The sequence below is a fragment of the Lithobates pipiens genome, unplaced genomic scaffold (genome assembly GCF_037356315.1).
Source record: "Lithobates pipiens isolate NorthernLeopardFrog02 unplaced genomic scaffold, aLitPip1_a1.2 Scaffold_8, whole genome shotgun sequence".
Lineage (NCBI taxonomy): Eukaryota > Metazoa > Chordata > Amphibia > Anura > Ranidae > Lithobates > Lithobates pipiens.
The window spans coordinates 164236121-164259450 of record NW_027507903.1 but is presented as its reverse complement, the minus strand read 5'-3'; the positions used below and the strand labels follow the sequence as shown (position 1 = coordinate 164259450).

Below are 23330 nucleotides of genomic sequence, written 5' to 3'. Positions count from 1 at the left end.
TAAGGTTTAAATATGTCAAAAAAACATGTCAAAGGATTTATATGAATAAGTGACAGAAACAGATAACACTCCATGACTGAACCTATCAAAACAGCTTATAAGATGGCTTGTAGACTTTGTGCTTTGTCACAGTTTTGTCAGTCAGAATTGTAAGAACTCACTAATATAAACTGTAAGGTTGGAAATGTTAAACATCCATTTACACAACTCCTTGTCAGTGAACTTTAATTTCAAACACAAAGCTAGTAGTTGACTCAAACGATCCTCGCAGGAAACCAGTCTGTGCTTATTAACTGTGAAATATTCTAAAGAAATGATTGCCATTTCAAGCAGGAAGGTCAACAACCGGCTTCAAGGAAACCGTCTGTGGAATGGATGAATTGTAAAACCAAATGTAACTGGAGAACAGATGTATTCTCACTTACACATAAAACAAGATGCATTGTAGAGACCAATAATAGCTACATAGTCAAGTGGCAACATACTCTAGAGAGGAAAACAATAAGACTGTTTGCAGAAGGTCAGCGGTTATCATCTATTCGTTCTTTGGTCATTCTTTTAAACATTATTTTTTGCAGTATAAGCTGGCTCCCAATTTTGAGTATCACTTGACAATACTGAGATCCACCCAGGTGGACATAATAAGTGTCATGTGAGCAAGCAAAATTCTAGTGGAGTGTGCTCAGTCATCTCTTGTAAATGCAAGATGGTACCTACGCTTTTCAATTTTCAAGGATCTATGGCCATCTTTAGTTTGAAGGTACTCACTTATTCAATAAATGTGATTTTATATATATATATATATATATATATATATATATATATATATATATATACAGTATCTCACAAACGTGAGTATACCCCACACATTTTTGTAAATATTTTATTATACCTTTTCATGTGACAACACTGAAGAAATTACACTTTGCTACAATGTAAAGTAGTGGGTGTATAGCTTGCATAACAGTGGAAATTTGCTGCCCCCTTAAAATAACTCAACACACAGCCATTAATGTCTAAACCGCTGGCAACAAAAGTGAGTACAGACCTAAGCGAAAATGTCAATATTGGGCCCAAAGTGTCAATATTTTGTGTGCCCACCATTATTTTCCAGCACTTTCGTAACCCTTTTGGGCATTGAGTTCACCAGAGCTTCACAGGTTGCCACTGGAGTCCTCTTCCACTCCTCCATGATGGCATCACGGAGCTGGTGAATGTTAGAGACCTTGAGCTCCTCCACCTTCTGCTTGAGAATGCCCCACAGATGCTCAATACATGCTTGTCCAGTCCATCACCTTTTACCCTCAGCTTCTTTAGCAAGGCAGTGGTCATCTCAGAGGTGTGTTTTTGGTCGTTATCATGTTGGAATACTGCCCTGTGGCCTAGTCTCCGAATGGAGGGGATCATACTCTGCTTCAGTATGTCACAGTACGTGTTGGCATTCATGGTTGCCTCAATGAACTGTAGCTTCCCATGCTTGACTGTAAGCAAGACACGCTTGTCTTTGTACTCCTCACCTGGTTTAACACCATCTGAACCAAATAACTTTATCTTGGTCTCATCAGACCACAGGACATGGTTCCAGTAATCCATGTCCTTAGTCTGCTTGTCTTCAGCAAACTGTTTGCGGGCTTTCTTGTGCATCATCTTTAGAAGAGGCTTCCTTCTGGGATGACAACCATGCAAACCAATTTGATGCAGTGTGCGGCGTATGGTCTGAGCACTGACAGGCTTACCCCCCACCCCTTTAACATCTGCAGAAATTATGGCAGCACTAATTCATCTATTTCCCAAAGACATCCTCTGGATATGACACTGAGCAAATGCACTCAACTTCTATGGTTGACCATGGCAAGGCCTATCCTGAGTGAAACCTGTCCTGTTAAACCACTGTATGGTCCTGGACACCATGCTGCAGCTCAGTTTCAGGGTCTTGACAATCTTTTCATAGCCTAGGCCATCTTTTTGTAGAGCAACAATTCTTTTTTTTCAGATCCTCAGAGAATTTTTTGCCATAAGGGGGCCATGTTGAACTTCCAGTGACCAGTATGAGAGAGTGAGAGTGATAACACCAACTTTAACATGGATAAAAACAGAGTCACGTTTAAACATTTATTAGTGCATACTAATTATAAGCATGTTAGCATAATATTGATAAATACTCATTAAAAAAGTCCTCATTCAACAGTAGATTTTCACAACGGAGGATGTTTAAGCGCGGCTCTGTTTTTATATTTATTGATCCTTTTGTGATATCACACATGAGAGTTGCTGCTCTTTCTTGATTTATTGGATTGTATCTATCATATTGTTTCTAATAAGTGTGTTTTTTTCCCCTTACCAAATGTAACACACATGCTCCCCATTCACACCTGAGACCTTGTAACACTATTGAGTCACATGACACCGGGGAGGGAAAATGGTAAATTGGACCCAATTTGGACATTTTCACTTAGGGGTGTACTCACTTTTGTTTCCAGCAGTTTAGACATTAATGGCTGTGTGTTGAGTTATTTTGAGGGCACAGCAAATTTGTTCTGTTACACAAGCTGTACACTCACTACTTTACATTGTAGCAAAGTGTAATTTCTTCAGTGTTTTCACATGAAAAGATATAATAAAATATTTACAAAAATGTGAGGGGTGTATTCACTTTTGTAAGATACTGCATATATGAAATATACTGTATTTAAACTTGGTACTGCTTAAAACTGTCATTAGGAGATTTGTTCACTGTATCTAGGGGTTTTAGAAAACTCTGGACTAACTAAATCTGTTGGCAGAAGCCTTAAAGGAAACCATAGAAGATTAAGAACAGAAATCTGAGTACAGTGCGGTGACACAGGTAAGCAGATACAAGGCCAGAAAGGCAGTAGACAGGCATGTACTGGCCATTGGGACTACAGGGAGTTTTCTGGTGAGCCGATGGCTCAGTGGGCAAGTTTCAGTTACAAAGTAATGGCTGCGTGCCTTTCCCTTCAAAAATACAGAGGAGAATGAGTGAAATAATAAAAGAGGTTAGTGAGGACTCCTTATGTTATGCTACTTATGGTTTTTTGCACAATTACGTATAGTTTTATATACTGTTTTTGTGCTTGTTTGCAAAATTAAAGTGGGCTGGCATGGATGAAGTCCAGGGTCACATTTTTGTCCCAGTCCAGCCCTGGCAGTAGATAGGAGTTGCCACCTGATGCAGATTAACACTCACTAGGGTGAAATTCATAGAAATCTTCGCCTGAGCCACTAAATTTATAATTACACTGGTTCCCAACAGTTACATTTTAGGCATGCCTCTAGTGATAGTTGTAACAGTTTTCAGTGTGATAATGTTGCTCTCATCCTACTTTCAAGCCCTCAAATATCTGGTGTCTTAGCTGATCACACATGCAGCACCATAGCAACTGCATATCTAAAGAGAGGCTAAGATGGCTTCATCCTTGGCTATTAAGGATAGGAAAGATTAGTTAAATGTTATGGTCATGATGGACTTGTACAATTGGACAAATTCCAATATGCAACCTGCAGGATTGACTAGCTGGGCACCTGCAGACAGACAGGAACAAACAGAATGCAAGTACACAAGAAACTGATAGCAACCGAAGGCTGAGGGGTGGTTCACACCAAAACATGGTGCAGGAAAGGTTTGTTCTGTGAGTGTTTTCTGCTTTGCAGTTGAACTCACTGCCCTTGCAAGAGTGTACAGGTTCTATGAACTGTTATTGGCACTCCAAATAATATTTGCAAGTCCCAAATTGCATGGTACCACAGCATGAGGTGGTTTGGTGCAGTGCATTCTGAAAAAGTAATGCTTGCCCTACTTTTTCTGTGTTCTAGTTTTCCAGAATGCATGGGAATGCAGGGGAAACATAAAGGAATGCACATGTTCCGTTGAGTATCAGCCATAAACCAATACAGAAAAACTGGTTCAGAAGTTGAAGACAGCACAGGTCAGAAATGCAGACAGTGGCTGGAGCTCAAAGGTCAGTAGAGGCCAAATTCAAAGCATGCACCAGCAATCACTGGTGAGAACAGAACCACAAAACAGATGAGACACAGGTGAATAAGGGCAAAAGAAAAATATGCAAAGCAATGTCGAAAGGAAAAACACACCAGATTTTATTTATTAAAGGGGAAACACCAAACATTTGAATACACATTGATAAGAAAATAATATAACCACTGAAATTTAAAAGAATGATTTATGCATTTTTGCTATGAAAGAGCACTCAGATTCCATTGCTGTCTGTGTCTAGCGCTGGTGTATTCTAATGGTCTGCTGTATCACATGCACAAGGGTTTTAACCCCTGCCTACTCTATCTGAAACCAAAGAAAATAATCAAACCCCTGCCTACTTCAGCTGAAACCAAATAAAAAAACAAAAACAAATATAACATACTTTTAATGGGTCAATACAAATTAGTTTTCCCCTCCTTCAAATATTCATTTGCAAGACATTTTAGACTACACAGATTGTAATCACCCAAGAATGAAACATGACAATAACCCAAAATGCAGGAATACATAAAAATGAGAGTAAGGCCGCGTACACACGGGCGGATTGTCTGTCCAACTTAGTCCGCTGAACCGTGTTTCAGCGGACAATCCGCTCGTGTGTGGGCTTCAGCGGACTTTTTCAGCGGACTGTCTGACGAACAAAGTCTTACGGAATTTCCGTAATTTTGTCCGTCCAAACTTGGTTTCAGCGGACAGTCCGCTCGTGTGTAGGCAAGTTGGACGGACTAAGTATGGTGCATGCTCAGAAAGGATTTACACGGCCGAAGGTTGCATTGCAGTGTATAGGACGTCGTTTTTCTAGTCCCGTCGTACGTGCTATACACGTCATTACGCACGCTTTCAGCGGACTGTCTGCTCATCGTGTGTGGTCAAGTCCGTTCATTCAAATTTTGAACGGACTGTCTGTCGGATTGTCTGACGAACTTAGTTGGGCAGACAATCCGCCCGTGTGTACACGGCCTAACTCAATCAGTAGATTTTTGCTCTCCAATCTATCTTACAATTGTCAATCCCATTGAAATTCTGTTGATTGACCTAAAACATACAAGTCAGACAATGCATCCCACAAATTTGCACTGAAGCAGTTATTTTATATAGCAGTTAGTCAAACTCCCTTACTGAGCATGTCTGAACAACAATTACAGAAAGCACAAAAGTTGGTGCTAATAATGGAGGTTCTACTAGTTACTAAATATAATGGTTTGCACATTTTTTCCCACCAAAAACCTTGACTGAATATTACATAATAAACATAACGCAATGTAAAATGTTGCATATGGTTTATTACTGTGGCTTAGATTAATGCTGTGTCCTGAAAATATGTTTTTTCAAAAAAACATAAAACTTCCCTTTTCCCAGTTTTTAGGAGGCCAGGGTCGTTGTTAGATATCCTGGGTCCCCATACAGCCTACCTGACACTAAAATCATTATTTGCAAACACAAATGCAACAAAACATGAAAAATTCCTGCTAAATCTAAAACCTAAAACTGTATTAAGTGAATAAGTAAAGCACTGTGTGTGGATGAGGTATTGGGGCTCATTCCCATGGGTGCTGTGGTCTGTACAGTGTCAATTGATGGTTTGTTTATGTGTCTGGACCCACCTGAGTCTGTGTGCAGGTAGCCCATGTTATGCTATGGGCATACAGCTGTGCGAACACAGCCATAGGTCCTAATTTGAGAAGCATGTGGGTGCATTCATGGCCACTCACCTGCACCTGCACACCTAGCAGATTAAATCTTGTGGCTGTGTTTGTACAGCTGTGGTATCTCCACAGTGTAACAGATGAATCCAGCCACAGGAACAACCCACTGATGTTGCTGTAAGGGCCAGAGAACCTGTGTGAATGTGGCGTATTTTGCAATATATGTTTTTGACAGCTCATTAATTTTAATGGGCTGCCTAACATGTAGGAGTACATGATTTTTTAAAATTATGTTGCACCTACCCACATGGTATTGTGGCAGCTGTGCACATCTGCAGAGGGCAATGTGTTTCCTTGCAGTGCAGGAAAATGCATGCTCTTGCATGAGTTCCTGCACCACAAGCAAGGGAATGGGACAGACCTGGAAATGTGAAAGCAATTGGACTAGCAGTGAAATTATTTTAGGAATCTTATAATATTGTTAGATGTGAACTGTAGGTGATGGAACACATTAAAGCCATTCTCCACTCTGGAAAGAAAATTAGAAGTCCGCAGCAAGAAATCCTGTAGCTGCTAACGTTTGATAACAGAACACTTACCTGTCCAGGGATCCAGGCCATCCTTACCCAGGCTAGTTCTTCACTATGCTTCATGTTCCTAGCGCTGGCATCCTAACTGTGGGCAGCTGGCTATGCTGCTTTTGGCTGCCCACACTATATGCTCACTATATGTTCACTGTGCATGCATGAGTCTGAATGGTCCCACAGTCTTCTGGGACCTGTGATGTGTCCCAGAAGGCTACAGGCAGGGAGGAGGAGGAAAACTTCTGCTTGCATCGCCTAGGAGATGTGAGCAAAAGTGGGAGCGGGTACCTGTCAAAACCAGCCCCCCCCAAAAAAAATAACATGCCAAATGTGGCAGATGAGAGGGCAGAGATGGACTTAAAGTGGAACTTACCCTTTTGGGGTGAAGCTCTGCTTTACCTAGATAAGTAAACAGTTAAATAGAAAGTGAACATGTGATTACAGTGGGTGGGTTGTAAAAAATAGATGAGTGAGAAGTTTGTAGCAGTGAACTGAAGGGAAATAGACTGGGGGAGAGCAGTGGAAAGCCCAGCTACAATAGTACAATAAGTTGGCTGGGAGAAGTTAAGACAGCTGCAGGAACCAAATACATTTGATTGGCTGTGTCAGTGAGGCAGAGGACAGGGGAGAGAACAGGGAAGATTTATAGGCTGGGCTGACAGGAGACAGGAAAGATTGGACAGAATGAATAATACAGGAGTGAAGGTCTGCTGAGAGACAGAGGGGCACAATCAGAAATCAGGGAGAAAATCGGAGCTTAATTGCAGGGAGGGGTTGATATCTGAGAGTGAGGAAGGCAAGAATCTGGCAGGTGGAAGGGGAGAGAAACTAAGTGACAATAAGAAGTATACAGATGGCAACATAAACAGTCACAATGGGAGTGCAGCTATCATCAGAGCACTGAGCTGCTCTGTGAGAAAAAGACAGGACACAGGAGGCTGTGAAACAGAATGGAGCTTGGCAGATGCAGACGGACTTGTTAGAGACTCTCCTCCTGAGCTGACCGGGTCCAGACCCTCCTCCTGACCTGACAGGGCCCAGGCCCTCATCCTGACCTGACAGGGCCAAGGCCCTCATCCTGACCTGACAGGGCCCAGATCCTCCTCCTGAGCTGACAGGACCCAGACCCTCCTCCTGATCCGACAGGGCCCAGGCCCCCATCCTGACCTGACAGGGCCCAGACCCTCCTCCTGACCTGACAGGGCCCAGGCCCTCATCCTGACCTGACAGGGCCCAGATCCTCCTCCTGAGCCGGCAGGACCCAGACCCTCCCTCTGATCCGACAGGGCCCAGGCCCCCATCCTGACCTGACAGGGCCCAGACCCTCCTCCTGACCTGACAGGGCCCAGGCCCTCATACTGACCTGACAGGACCCAGACCCTCCTCCTGACCTGACAGGGCCCAGGCCCTCATCCTGACCTGACAGGGCCCAGACCCTCCTCCTGACCTGACAGGGCCCAGGCCCTCATCCTGACCTGGCAGGACAGAGACCCTCATCCTGACCTGACAGGGCACGGACCCTCCTCCTGACCTGACAGGGCCCAGGCCCTCATCCTGACCTGACAGGGCCCAGACCCTCCTCCTGAGCTGACAGGGCCCAGGCCCTCCTCCTGACCTAACAGGGCCCAGGCCCTCCTCCTGACCTAACAGGGCCCAGGCCCTCCTTCTAACCTGACAGGGCCCAGACCCTCCTCCTGACCGGGCCCGGGCCCCATACACCAGGGCTGGTGGCCCCCCCTTATCAACGGCCCTGATGAGGGGTTATTTAAAGTGCTGTGGGTTTATCTCAATATAAATTATACTATAATACATTTGTAAACGTAATGTTTACTAAATGAAATCTGGATATCTATAGACATCAATTGCACAATATTTATAGGGTGTACTGCATTATGATTGCATTTAAAGCACCCTGGAAGGAAAACAAACCATGACCACAGAGACAAACAGTGAATAAGTTAATATTTTTGTAAAAAAAATTCACTTACATACTCACCAATTAGAATGGAAGCAGTTAATAGTTTAGGGTCGTATGGACTCTTCCCTCTGCCATTCTCAAAATGTGCATCTTCAAGCTTAAATATGTTATCCTGTTAAGAAAAATCATATTATTTAGCAAATTGTGATCTTCTTCAAAAATAATAAAAATTTAGTTCAAGACATTGAATGCACCAGAAAACAAATTGGCTTTTTAAGTAGGACAAACAGTCTGGTTTAGACTGATGAAAGGTGAAAATGGTTGCTATGGAAGTGCTGCACTATGTACATTAGCATTGCTCTTTGCGCTGCCTTGCTAAATAAGACTAAACACTTACAATGTGTAAATTATTCATAGAAAAAAGGCAATACACATCATGCCAATATGTAAATTGTGTTTACATTGTTAAACTAACCTATATGAAATGAATACCCACAGATGGCCCTTCTTATTAACTTTATACATACACTACCTGCTTGGTATCTGTTCTATAGAGCACTAATGACAATTTTATAAGCAACACATAATCATAATCATATAAGTTTGCTCTAGGCAGACAACCAGATTTTAAACAGCTATTGACAATACAATAACCCCACAATATAGTCACTCTTATTATAAGCTAGTTCTGGTGGAAATATCATAGTAATTCCTAAGACAGTCTGAAAGTATTTAAAGTGATACTAAAATCTATTTTTTTTTTTGTTAAAAATAACAAACATATTATACTTACCTGCTCTGTGTGGTGATTTTGCACAGAGCAGCCCAGGGCCTCCTCTTCTTGGGTCCCTCTTCTACATTTCTGGCCCTCCGTCCTGATGAGCGCCCCCACAGCAAGCAGCTTGCTCTGGGGGAACCTGAGCTGCAGCTCTGTGTGTCTATTCAGACAAGAAGCTGTGGTTCGGCCCCACCCACTCTCTCTACTCATTGGCTCACTGATTTTGACTGACAGCAGTAGGAGCTGTCTCAGCCAATGAGGAGGGAGAGTCCCAGACAGAGGAGTCTTGCGTGTAACATTGCTGGATCGAGATGGGGTTCAGGTAAGTATTAGGGGGGCTTCTGCACACAGAATACTTTTTATTTTATTACATAGAATGTATTATTATAAAAACCTTCTGCCTTTACAACCACTTTTAATTCTAAGTCACTAGAGCCTCTAATTCAAGCAGGCATTTTCTGACTCGCCATTCCCATGTAAATTACAGAGAGAGCTGACATTCAATTAGAATTAATTCTTGGAACTAGCAAGCACATTGAGAGAAATACAGCCCAAAGATTAGTAAGTTTTGTCATTCAACCAGTGTGGTGAAGAAAAAAAACTGACTTGATTCCCCCATCCACATTGAGTGTGTGAATACTACTTGCTGAGTCATTGTATTGCAATGGGGAGACGTCCTTCCATTAGAATATACTGATCAGTATTGCAAGGCCTGCAATGCTAATTGATCGGGGAAAATCTAGCAGGGCTTTTTTTTTTTTAAGTACTCAGAACCCTCAAATATCAAATTTTTATTTTATTTTTTTACACAGAAGCCCTTGAGAATAATAATGAGTTTAGAGTTAAACATAAGTTATGGCACTAGAACTATCGCTCTCACACCAACATTCATGGTAATACCTCACATGTGTCGTGCAATCACCATTTACATATGCGTGCTAGACCTATCTGTGCGTTTGCATTTGCGCATGAGAATGAGGGGACAGGTGCTTCATTTTTTTTAATGATTATTTTATTTACATTTATTTTATTTTAGATTTGGGCAGGGACAGTTACTCTTTATGAAGACATTAGGGGTCTACAGACCCCTGTTATCTCCACTGCCCTTTAAAGCATCTGATTAAACACAGATTGGGGGTGTATTTACGAAAGGCAAATACACTTTGCACTATAAGTGCAAAGTGCACTTGAAAATTGCCGTGAAAGTGCACTTGGAAGTGCAGTCGCTGTAAATCTGAGGGGTAGATCTGAAATGAAGGGAAGCTCTGCTGATTTTATTATCCAATCATGTGCCTGCTAAAATGCTGTTTTTTATTTTCCTTCCATGTCCCCCTCGGATCTACAGCGACTTTACTTTTACTTTTAGTGCAATTTAAAGTGCACTTTGCACTTGTAGTTTGCACTTGTAGTGCAGAGTGGAGTTGCATTTAGTAAATAACCCCCATTGTGTTTGCTCAGATGCTTCCCTGGCTGTAACAGCAAGGTAGAGACAGCACTGAAACAGATACAGATTTATAAAAATTGAGTTACTCTTTAAGAAAATAACTGCTCTACATGCAAAAGCATATACGTAAAAAAAAAAGTTAGTGAAGCCACGAAGCCTCACATTGCTGGTGAAAAAAAGATGGTCAGTGCTAATACAAAGCTTTACTTACTTTCATAATACAGTAAATTATCTTGAAGGTAACAATTTATGATAAAGATACACATGAATAAATCAATATGTAGTGCAATATGCAGTGTTAGTAAACCTGACATCCAAACAGCACTATGCATTTTATGCTGGCAACTTAGAATTTCATTATCAAAATGTGTACATGTCTGACACTTTACTTAAATCTTTGCTAATAGTAAAAATAATTAATAGCAGACTTTTGACTAGTTATCATTTAGGACAAAAGCAAGGCTTTTCTTTTAAATGATATATTGACCCAATAATGCAATTTGTTACATTATAAAGGAATAGGTTATTAGAGTGTAATGGGCAGAAACAATTGACTGTTTATGTGCTGCAATTCAAATACTGTGATGACATGTGAAGTCTATTTCTGTATCATATAACCACCATCATCATAACTGGATGCACTCTTTGAATAGATTCACAAGTAGACCCAAAGGACCTGGCAATAAAAACATTTGCTCTTCTGCAGCATTCCTTTCATTTCAGGCTGATTAAAAGAGACGTTTCTGAGTACATGGCACAAAGCTTGTAGAATATGGAGCCATACATTACTAAATTGATTGCAGCACATACTAAAATACAATGCTTCAGGCTGTGGATGGGGGATAGGGGGGGATTGGACGTGGGGGGAGGGGGTAAAAAAAAAATTATATATATATATATATATATATATATATATATATATATATATATATATATATATATATATATATATATATATATATATATATATATATATATATTTAGGTATTTATTTAGAATATAAAATAATAATGCACTTTAGTTTCAGCTCACATACACTAAAGTTAATTAGATGTTTTTTGAACTACACATGGGAATATAATTGAGAGATATTTTTATCTAGATATACAGTACATCCATGTACACATTCATTTCAAAACCAAGTTATATTTCAGTCAATTTTCCTGGATGGTTGAGTTAATAATCACATATTGTTCATAAAGAGAACCAGTAGGCATCTAGACCTGAATCATTTCATTAAGCATACTTTCACCAATCCTGCCAGTGTCTTGGTGGATCCTGCGACCTTAAAGTGATAGTAAAGTCTAGTTTAAAAAAATAAAATTAAATAACAAACTTGTTATACTTACGTGCTCTGTGCAGCTGGTTTTGCACAGGGCAGTCTGGATCCTCCTCTTTCCTGTTCCTTCTTTGCTGCCCCTGGCTTCTCCCTCTTTTCAAGTGTCCCATAGCAAGAAGTTTGCTTTTGGGGCACCCGAGCTGAGCTGCAGCCCTGTGTGTCCATTCAGAGACAGAGTTGCCATTTAGCCTGCCCCCATCTCTTTCCTGCTTGGCTAACTAACTTTGATTGACAGCTGCAGGAGCCAATGGCACCATTGCTGTGTCTCAGGCAATAAGGAGAGAGAGTCTCAGGTGGCCGAGGGACTCGTGGACATCACCGGACAGAGATGGGGCTCAAGTATTAGGGGGTGCTGGGTAGGCTGCTACACACAGAAGTCTTTTTATCTTATTATCTTTTTATCTTATCTTATTGCATATAATGCATTAAAGTGGATGCAAATTGGAAATTTGAGCTGGGCACATACAATATCTCACAAAAGTGAGTACACCCCTGACATTTTTGTAAATATGTTATTTTTGTGAAAACACTGAAAAAATATATACTTTGCTACAATGTAAAGTAGTGAGTGTACAGCTTGTATAACAGAACACATTTGCTGTGCCCTCAAAATAACTCAACACACAACCATTAATGTCTAAACTGCTGGCAACAAAAGTGAGTACACCTCTAAGTGAAAATGTGCAAATTGGGCCCAATTAGCCATTTTTCCTCCACGGTGTCATGTGACATGTTAATGTTACAAGATCTCAGGATGAATGGGGAGCATGTGTGTTAAATTTGGTGTTATCACTCTCTCATACTGGTCACCGGAAGATCAACATGACACCTCATGACAAAGAACTCTCTGAGGATCTGAAAAAAAGAATTGTTGCTCTACATACATACAAGATGGCCTAGGTTATAAGAAGATTGCCAAGTTCCTGAAATTGAGCTGCAGCATGGTGGCCAAGACCATATAGCTGTTTAACAGAACAGGTTCCCCTCAGAACAGTCATTGCCATGGTCGACCAAAGAAGTTGAGAGCATGTGCTCAGTGTCATATCCAGAGGTTGTCTTTGGGAAATAGACATATGAGTGCTGCCAGCATTGCTGCAGAGGTTGAAGGGATGGAGGGTCAGCCTGTCAGTTCTCAAACCATACGCCGCACACTGCATCAAATTGTTCTGCATGGCTGTCATCCCAGAAGGAAGCCTCTTCTAAAGATGATGCACAAGAAAGCATGCAAACAATTTGCTGAAGAGAAGCTGACTAAGGACATGGATTACTGGAACCATGTCCTGTGGTCTGATGAGACCAAGATAAACATATTTGGTTCAGATGGTGTCAAGCGTGTGTGGCAGCAACCAGGTGAGGAGTATAAAGACAAGTGTGTCTTGGCTACAGTCAAGCATGGTGGTGGGAATGTCATGGTCTGGGGCTGCATGAGTGCTGCCGACACTGGGAAGTTACAGTTCATTGGAGGAACCATGAATGCCAACATGTACTGAGCATGATCCCTCCCTTCTGAGACTTGACCACAGGGCAGTATTCAAACATGATAATGGCCCCAAACACACCTCCAAGACAAACACTGCATTGCTAAGAAGTTGAGGGTAAGGGTGATGGACTGGACAAGCGTGTCCCCAGACCTAAACCCTATTGAGCATTTGTGGTGCATCCTCAAACGGAAGGTGGAGGAGTGCAAGAAAAATCTCCTAACACGATCTGAACTTTCCAAAGAATATATAAATCTGAAGACAGCAGATATGCATGTAAACTTATATAGGGAGATTTGCTTCATCCCTGTGTATCATCTGAGGCTGTTTACTTCACTGGGTATATGTGAGGGTGTACATCCACTTAAAAAAAAAAAACCTTCTGCCTTTACAACTCCTTTAAAGTCTTCCCTAGCTGTGATGTCAACAGACAGTGGGCTTTAGTCTGAACCCTTGGACAACCTTACTTTGTATCTTGTTTCTGCTGAATATCCTACTAAATCCATGTCTTTGCACTTCTTGTTTGTCAGATTATTGTGTTCTTCTCGTTTGTCAGAGTATTGTGTTCTTCTGACGATATTTTGCTCCTTTTGCTCTTGCTGCCGTCGATATCTTCACTACCACTCATTACCAAACTTTGGCTTGTAATCCTCAACTATGCTTCTGCTTGATCACAACCTGCAACCACGTATTACTAACCTTTGTCTTGTTTACTGACTACGCTTTATCTACAATGCCTCATCTGCTACTAGACCCCGGCTTGCTCACCTCTCGGTCGGACAATCCTCAGGAGCTCCGGTGTGGTACCAAATTATCTGTCAGGAAGACCTGCTTGTTCATTTACCCTGCTAGTTTTTGTGTGAACTTTTCCACTGCTATAGCTACTGGCTTTTATTGGCCTTATACAATGGTAATAGTGATACTTTTAGTTTATGGCTTAAACATTTTTTCTGCTCTTCATATTCTCAGCTTATTGTATGTTGTGTTTCTTACTATTTGGGAATAGGTGGTTTATGTTTAATCCAGAGTAGTCTATCTATGTGGGTTCTTACCATGTCATTAATCCAACATTTGTTAATTGCTTTGGTCAATGCTAAATCAAGTGAGTCCTCAGGGTATCCATGCGAGATAAATCTCTCCTTCTAATAACATAAGTGTAAGGAATGATCATTAAGCTGTATATATGTAGTACCATTAGGAACTGTGACATAGTGAGACTCTGGATGAGATGCTTGGGATGTGATATTTTATAGTGAAGTAAGGTGTTCCTGTTAGTAGGTTTTATGTAAAGTGAGGTGTCCAGTTTTTGTCCATTTACTGTGACTATTACATAAAAAAGCACTGCTGTGTTTCTAGGTTGAATAAGATATATTTGAAAATACTGTTCTAAAAGTTTATAAATACAGAGAACAATGCATCACTGCTATTCTAAATGACAGACACACCATCTATATAGCATACTCAGATGTACACAAATGACGTAAATAGAATTGAATGATTAACTTATCCTCCAGGAAACCCACAAATGGATTAGTAAATACTGGTGAAGCAGCACTGCCCATAGCTGTGCCTTTAATTTGTTTAAAAATACTGTGTTCAAAATGAAATAAATTACCATCAAGGACTAATTTTCAGCTTTCCTATAAATATGTACTGGGTAATAGAAGTTCCATTTTTTTATTTATTTTTTTAAGGAAGCTTTCCACTGCTTAAGTTCCGCCTCATTTGGTATTGAGGTACTGTATATAGGGCAGATATATTAATTGTACAAAGGAGCCAGTCTGGTTCAAAGTCCACTACTTGTGTCAATTTACAAAATAAGTTTCTGGGATCCTTTATATAGGCTGAGAGTCCCTTCACAATGGGTTGCAGATAAAAGTCCAAAACTCGTGCCAGGGTTTGGATCGCAGAATCAATGCTAGAAAAAATTGATCTTAATTTAAGATGATTTGTATATATTTTAGGCAGACCATAGATTATAGGGGTTCTAGACAAGAAACTCAGCTACAGTATTTGTGATACAACCAAATATCAATTAACTGGTTTCCATTATTTTGTATGGACCTGTCTGTGTTATTTGTGAAGCTGGTATAACTGGAGAGGTTTACAAGCAAGTTTTGAATGCCTGTACCATACATTCTGGCAGGCTTATTCAATAAAGAAGTGCAAAGTATAATTCAGCATTCAATTAATTCCCTAACCTTGAAGAAACCTATAGCCTAATGGCCCTACCACAGTGTCACACACTATGTACGTGGAAAGCCAGTTACAGAAAATCTGAAATTTGAACAATTTTTTTGTAGCACATGGAAAACAGTTTAAGCAATGCTACTATATAAGCAATGATACCAATTTTAAATCATGTGAAAACTGAAATGATAGGATGTTTATTTTTAGAGAGTAAAAGTTGTCTGTATAAACATTCCTGAGCTTTAAAAAATGGATTATAGTATTATGCAAGAAAAATGTAAGCAAAGTATTAATTTAAGTAACAAAGACTGTAATCTATGAAGTTAAAAACATTGGTATCTTTATAGTATAGAAGTTCAGAGTTCAGAACTGTTTCACAGGCAGTGTTGTCATAGCACATGTTTAACGTACTTAAAACAGTCAATAAATAACCAAATTTGACTCTAATGAAAGATGTGTTTCATCATAGATATCCCAGATTTACATTTTAAATACACACTTTAGACAACCTAATTAAAAAGGTTAAAAGTTAATTTAAAATAATATGACATGTATAAGTGGCATCTAATAAACCTGATATAGAATAACAAATCTCAAATAGAATGAAGTATAAAATAGATCCATGAAATAAATAATTTATAATACTGCCCAAACTATTGACTCCCTTTGCTCCAGTCAGCTTGCCCTTTAATCCTTTCCAACCCCTGGAATTGTAACCTCTTTCCTAGTTGTTATTTCTCAGAGTTACAAAGTGATGACAATAATCAGCATTCCATTCATCATTTAAATAATTAAATGTCTTGTAAATAAGTACAGCACTAAAACTGGAAAATTATAGAATACTGAAACTAGAAATAAACAGAAATTCCTATACAAACTATAGAATTGAGATGAAAAAGCACAAAATATAATCTTCTTATACTAAAAGATAATAATCTTCTTATATTAAAAGGTGTGTGTGTGTATATGTGTATATATATATATATATATATATATATATATATATATATATTTTTTTTTTTTTTTTTTTTAATTTTTTTTTTTTTTCATCAACTAGGCTCAACACAACTGGACTTTCTGGCAGACTAGGTCCAATGGAATCAGTCTGTCGGACAATCCGATTGTGTGTGGGCTAATCTGATCATTTTTCACATAAAAAATCAGATGGACCTAGAAATAGAACATGTTTCAAATCTTACGTCATCACGTTCAAAAGTAACGGACTTTCAAATGGACTTAGTCTGTTCATGTGTGGACAAGTTCGTTAGTTCGGAAGGTCCGTGGGAACTCTGCCGAAAGTCCGTCGGGAAGACCGTCGGACCTAGTCTGCCGAAAGTCTGGTCGTATGTACACATCACATTTACTTAATTCAGGCAATATTGTTTACATACAGGCTTGCAAAGTTATTTATTAAGGCCCCTTTCACACGGATGATCCGTTCAGGTCCGCCTGTCAGTTTTTCAGGCAGACCTGAACGGATGCTCCATAGAGGTCTATGGAGCGTCGGATGTCAGCGGTGACAAGTCCGCTGACATCCGACCCGCTCCGATCCGAAAAAGTGTGATGAAGAAAAAAGCTATTTTTCCATCCGTCATTGGGTGACGACGGACATTGTGGTCCGCCGTCACCTGTTCTCCCATAGGGGAGAGTGGCGCTGTGACAGGTCCATCCCTGCGCAGTGTGCAGAGACAGACCTGTCATCTGCCTGGTCAGTGGAGATCGCTCCGGCGATCCCCACTGTGCAAGCAGATATCCACGGGGCAGATCAGCACTGATCCGCCCCATGTGAAAGGACCCTAAGGCAAAAAGCAAGTGGCAGGAATGCACAAACCAACCGGTCAGTATTTATCTTATGTCATCTGCCTTCAGTAAGGGTTCAGGCACATAGGAAGTTTTTACAGCTGCTGGGGCAGCTGTAAAAGAGGCAATTGACATTTTGTTTAACTGCTTCTAAAAGCCCCAACATGCTAGCCTATGTGTCCATACACACATAAACTGTCAGAGGCATTTGGAGGCATAAGCGTTTAGGGGCAGTAGAAAAAAATGACAGCCTGTGCATCCCGGAGTAGTAAAAACTGGCTGTAAAAACAAAAAACGCCAAAAAATGCATCTAAACGCGGCAGAAAGCGTCAAGCCACATTTAGCTGCGTTTAACTGCGTTTGACGGTTTTGGGCATTTTTACATTATAGGGAGTGTTTTTAATAGAAAAAATGGTCAAAAATGGTAACACCAAAAAATGCAGGATAACACACAAAATCGCAGGAAAACTCGCAATAACGCTAATGTAAAAACACAGCTAAATGCAATTTTTATTTGCTGCTGTAGCACTGGTGTTTTTATAACGTCCTGTGTGCATGAGCCCTAAATAGAAATTGAATTGGTTGCTATGGGTTACTGTTTTTGAATTGTATTTTTTTTTTGCTTTGTGCTGTTATATTGAATAAGTATTATGGAGTCTCTCTGAATCTCATGACGATCCTCACTAATTTTCTACTCCAAATATGGTCTAGTACTATGTCTACTGAGCTTACACCACTTGTTGTGGGAGCTGCCTAAGCTGTTGTTCACTGCAAGCAACCACTTAACCTAGGGCTATTGAGACTGCAAATAATAAGATAATGTTATCCCATTAGCATCACATTGCTTTTAGTGTGCTGCAATTAAGATGACTGTCAACAATTGGTTAAACCTCTAAGTAGCAAAAGATTTAATTGCCCATGTAGCCCGAGCTTAGGATTGAACTATTCAGATTTACTTCATTGTGAAAATATGGTTCCTTGTTATTGGAAAGGGTTGCTCTTAGCAAATTATTAATCACAAGTGTTGTTCCCAATTAAAGCATTTCTAATGGTGGCTTTTCCATTTATGACCCCACAAGGGAACAATAACAAGTGACATGGACACTTGGAGGAGCCTGTTATTGCACATGGCGATTCCTTTTTGGAAAACCTCTATCTTAGAAGAGCTCAACCCTTCCCTTGTCTGGGATAAGGGTTAAAACTAAACTAGTATATTTGCACATTGAAATCATTTAACAGTTATACTAACAGCCACTCACTTAAAGTGGTTGTAAACCCTTACAAATCACTTTGGCCTACAGGTACGCCTAGATTAAGGCTTACCTGTAGGTCCAAGAAATATATCCTAAACCTACACGGTTTAGGAGATATTTACTAAAAGACAGGCACTGCTGTCTGTGGAGCATGTGCCATAGACAGCGGTGCACAGGCTCACTATCGCCGTTAGTATGCCGTTAGTGGCGGCTCCAGTGCGCATGCTTGGGAGTGACATCATCGCTGCTCTGGCGCTGTGAGAGGCCAGAGCAGCGATACCCAGAATAAGATGGATGCTCAGGGGACAGCGGTGACATCGCTGGCTCCTGTGTCAGGTAAGTGACACATAATGGGCTACTATGCACCCACTTAAAAAAAAAAATTAAAACGCCCACCTGGCTGCATCATTCATTCACAGGGTTCTGTGAATGGGAGAACTACAAGTACCGATGTCCTTTGCGGCTAATGATTTGAAGTTCTCAATGAACTACCCAGGCACTCTTGAGCCCTCTAGGTAGTTTATTGATGCTTCATGTCATTGTGTCATTTCTGTATGAGATATGAGCAGACAGATATATTGACAGTCTGCAGGAGTCTGAAATTTTAGCTCCAATTTGCATGCTCCTAGTAAAAATAAAAAATGTTGTACCTGCAAAAATGAATGCATTTATTATTATTTTTTTTACAAAGTTGAACTTATTCTTTAAATCAACCCCATAGGGGAAGTAAGTAATTAATGGGAAACATGCAATACTGGTGACACTTTGGGCACAGATTTCACAGATAGGGTCCTCTTTTTAAGGACCTATTGCTACTGTTTAGATGTCTACATGTCTAAGGGCTGAATGATTCCATCGGACATTCCGCTTGTGTGTGGGCTTCATCTGACTTTTTTTCCCCCAAATTTACCTAGAAATAGAACATGTTTCAAATATTTCCGCCAGAACTCCACCGGAACCAGTTCCTATCGAGAAAACCATTCGTCTGTATGCTATTCCGATGGACCAAAAACAACGCAAGGGCAGCTATTGGCTACTGGCTATTGAACTTCCTTTTTATAGTCGTCATTGCGTTCTAGACTGTAGGACTTTGGTGTGATCATGTGTAGGTAAGTCCGTTTCGGCGGAGCTCCATCGGAACTCCGTCTAAAGGTCCTTTAGAGTTTAGTCAGATGAGAAGTCCGCTCATGTGTATGCGGCATAAGACACTTGTTCTTTCAGGGAACTCTCATGCATGAGTTCTATTTTTTACTAGAAGAAATAATACAGCAGCATTGATACAAATTAATCTCAAGAATAATCATGTAATCTTTTTCACGTCAGTGTAGTTCACAAATAACTAGGTATGTATCACATTTACAAATCACTTTATCCTACAAGATCTGTGCAAGCCAAAGTCATATAAACAGATATCACTCCAAACTATATGCAGTGTTATTTTGCTATGTATAATAGTCTTTTAACTGCTCTTCTGCTTTTTATCACTTTGGGATATAATAGATGGAAACAAATAAAACATATGCCATATTTTTGTTAGCTCAAGATTTGTTTTTAAGACTTTCACATTGAAAGGTGAGATCAGTTTAAGTTCAGATATGACAAGTTAAGCAGGAGCCTGGGCTGACAGCCTATTCCCTTAGAAAATATACGTCCTTGAATGAAACATTCCAGAACCTTCCTATACAACCTTGCTCTGTTAGCATGCAAAATAATTAGGAGAACAACTTACAGATGGAAAATGAGGCTTTTTGCACACAGATCTCAAACTAAATGTGTTTAATAAGAAGTTTGATACATACATTCTAATCCAGTCCAATTCTAAAACCAAAGTATTATAAGTAAATTTGTCCATGAAATTAATATGGCCTAATGAAGTCAGTGTGGTCTTTCTGTTTAGTAAGCTATGAAAAAAAGATTTTATACTCAATTGAATTTTTTGAGACTGTAAGCTCGATACATAATATAGTGTGATGTAAACATCTGCAAATCTGTGTTCATTTTAAACATCCAATTCTTTTCAGGGGAATTGGAAGCATCTGATCACCTTTCTCACAACTAGATGTTTAAGGGAAACACAGGTTTACACGATTTAACACTTGTAACTTGTATCCAGTTTCGCTTCATTGCTCCCCATTTTTTAATATTAAGGTATATCTAAAGCCATTTTTTGTGTGGAAGGGTTAGATACTCTGTCAAGTATTTATTTGTTCTGGTAATCATTGTCACCTGAAAGTGAAGGAATGAAAAAAAAAGTTTGAGTTGTTAATGAACAGGAATAGAGGGTAAATCTTTTAATGGAGACATTATCTGCCAGCTAAGGCCTTTTTCACACGGGCAGCTTGGAGGGATGGTAAAAACAGGTGACAGAGCTGTGGTTTCACCCCCACTAAGATCTAAAATACAGTCAGAGTTGGCAGTTCATATGTCAGAGAAAATTTAATGTGGCATGCTGAGTTATCATGTGGTAATAAGCCAAAGCAAAAGGGACAGCACTGCCATCATGAATCAAATACTTGGCTTTAGCCTCATTGTAAAATGCCCTTCAGAAAAAAAAACTAATAAAACCCCCAAAGAATCACCCTATAGGTGCCTTATAGTGGTCTCAAACATTTTTTCAGAGCAAAGGCTATTGTGAACCCAGCCTAAGGCAGGCCATACATAAATCCAATGGGCAGGCTGAATGTACCAAGTTGACTGATTGATCAACTTTGTTACAACCAGCATGCCGAGTTTTACCTGTTATTATCGCTAGTGGCTGCTATAGCTGCTAGCAATAATCACTGTCTTCTCCTGGCGGGGGTGGCTTCCTCTGCGACCCCACTGGGAGAATACAATGGCTCAGCAGGAGGGTTACAGTCAGTTTTAATGGGGGAAATCAAGTACATTTTTTCCTGCAACCTGTGCTTGCAGGAAAGAAATTTGCTCTGTGTATGACCAGCCTAAGAGGGAATTTCCACTACTTTGTCAAGATGACTGAAAGTTTCCTGTTGTGTCTCTGGGACAAGAAGTGAAGGGAAATAATTTGAATGGAACATATAAAAAAAAAGGAGGGGGACCTTCCTCTACTCTGCCCAAAGGGGAAAAAAATCTCTTGACTTTAAGCCTAGGTTCACACTGACAGCTGGAATGAAATTGTGCGAGTTCACCTGAACTCGCACAATTTCATTCCCGCATATCAGTCCTGATTTCGGTGGCGATTTCAGAAACATCTGTGCGGGTTTCTGCAGAGATGTCTATTGAAATTGCACCCTGAAGTTGCCAAAAGTAGCACAGAAACTACTTCTGGGAATCGATGTGGCACTGCAAATGTGGTGTCGTACCAATTCTGACGGTGCCTTTGCTGGCAGTAGCCGCCGATTTGGCATGAGATTTGATGTTAAATCACATGCCAAATTGCTGCAATGTAAATATTTAAGAGTCTAAGTTATAGAATGTGGTACCTGAAACCCACTTTTACCTAAACTTGCAAAGGCGTTTAGCTAAAAAATATTTGTGAAATAAAATACATTTTTACTAAATATGGTGTAGGCTTAAAATTAAACTCCTGGTTTTGTATACAGTATTACATAATTAGAAATAATGCACAATCAGCAGAAAATTTTAACTAAAAAATGTAAAGTAATTGTAACGTCAGAAGGTTTTTTTTTATCTTCATGCATATAATGCATGAAGAAAACAACTTCTGTGTGCAACAGCCACCCCTTAGCCCCTCTAATACTTACCTGAGCCCCAGCTCTATCCACAACTGTCTCGGCCATCCGGGACTTCCATCCTCATTAGCTGAGACACAGCAGCAGTGCCATTGGCTCCTGCTACTGTCAACTAAAGTCAGGTAGCGAAGTGAGGAGAGAGATAGGGCTGTGCCAAACCACAGCTCCATGTCTGAATGGATACACAGAGCTGCAGCTCGGCTCAGGTGCCCCCATAGTAAGCTGCTTGCTGTGGGGGCACTCAAAGGGAGGGGCCAGGTGAGCCTAAGAGGGACTCGAGAAGTGGATGACCCAGGCTGCTTTGTGCAAAATCAACGGCACAGAACAGGTAAGTATAACATGTTTGTTATTTTTATTGAAAAAAAAAAAACAAGACTTTACAATCACTTTAAGCCTTCTGTGATGATAGGGGCTGGTTATATAATAAAAGAGCCCTGGAGTGGATCATAATGGAAACCTGGCCCTAAAAAAGTCCTCCCACAAAATAAATCAAACGTTAGCATTAATTTTCTTATACAATAAAAATAGACTCTACTTATTCATAGGCACAATTTTAAATGAACAAAGATTGTTGTGCAGTATAATGGCTGTATCTGCATTAACAATGCACATCCTGTATCACTGTCAGAAAGTTAGTAATACATAGTATGATCTAAAAGAAGGAGTTTGGAGCATAAAACTCTTCATATAGTTTATTCCTCAGGGGATTACTTTAGCAAGAAACATTATCCAAGCTACTTAAAAAGATTTAAATTGCAAAGAGTGACAATGCTGAGGGGACACCCCTGCTTCATGTACCTGGTAATTAGAATACATTCTGGTAAAAAGGAAAAGTTCCAAAAACAGTAATGCAAAGCCATCATTTAAATTAAAAATACATTTGTACATCTGTGAAGTACAGTATATGCTGGCTCAAAATGTCTTTAGTTAAAAGTTGCAATTTTTTCTTCAGAAGTCTAAATGTCACTTCCCCACTTTGCTTGTTAAACATTTTCATCCAGCCTTGAACAAATGATTCTGTAATTGAACTGCCGTTCAAAAGAAATGGGTCAATTCACAAACAAGATTATAAGCTTGATGAACAGCTATTTTCTAGCTGATCACCTCTAATAAATACCATACCTATCTAATGACTGATATCTGTCAGACAAAATGATGTCTTCAAAGGGAAAGAA

At 40.0% G+C, this 23330-nt stretch overlaps 1 protein-coding gene across 1 annotated transcript in view; it reads right to left on the bottom strand.

Moving 5' to 3' along the window:
* SEMA3A (semaphorin 3A) overlaps positions 1–23330 on the bottom strand; it is a 308087-nt gene that overhangs the window by 125879 nt on the left and 158878 nt on the right. Inside the window, exon 5 of the mRNA XM_077469953.1 lies at positions 8242–8335. Coding sequence (XP_077326079.1) covers positions 8242–8335 — 94 coding nt within the window. The remainder of the gene's footprint in view (positions 1–8241; positions 8336–23330) is intronic.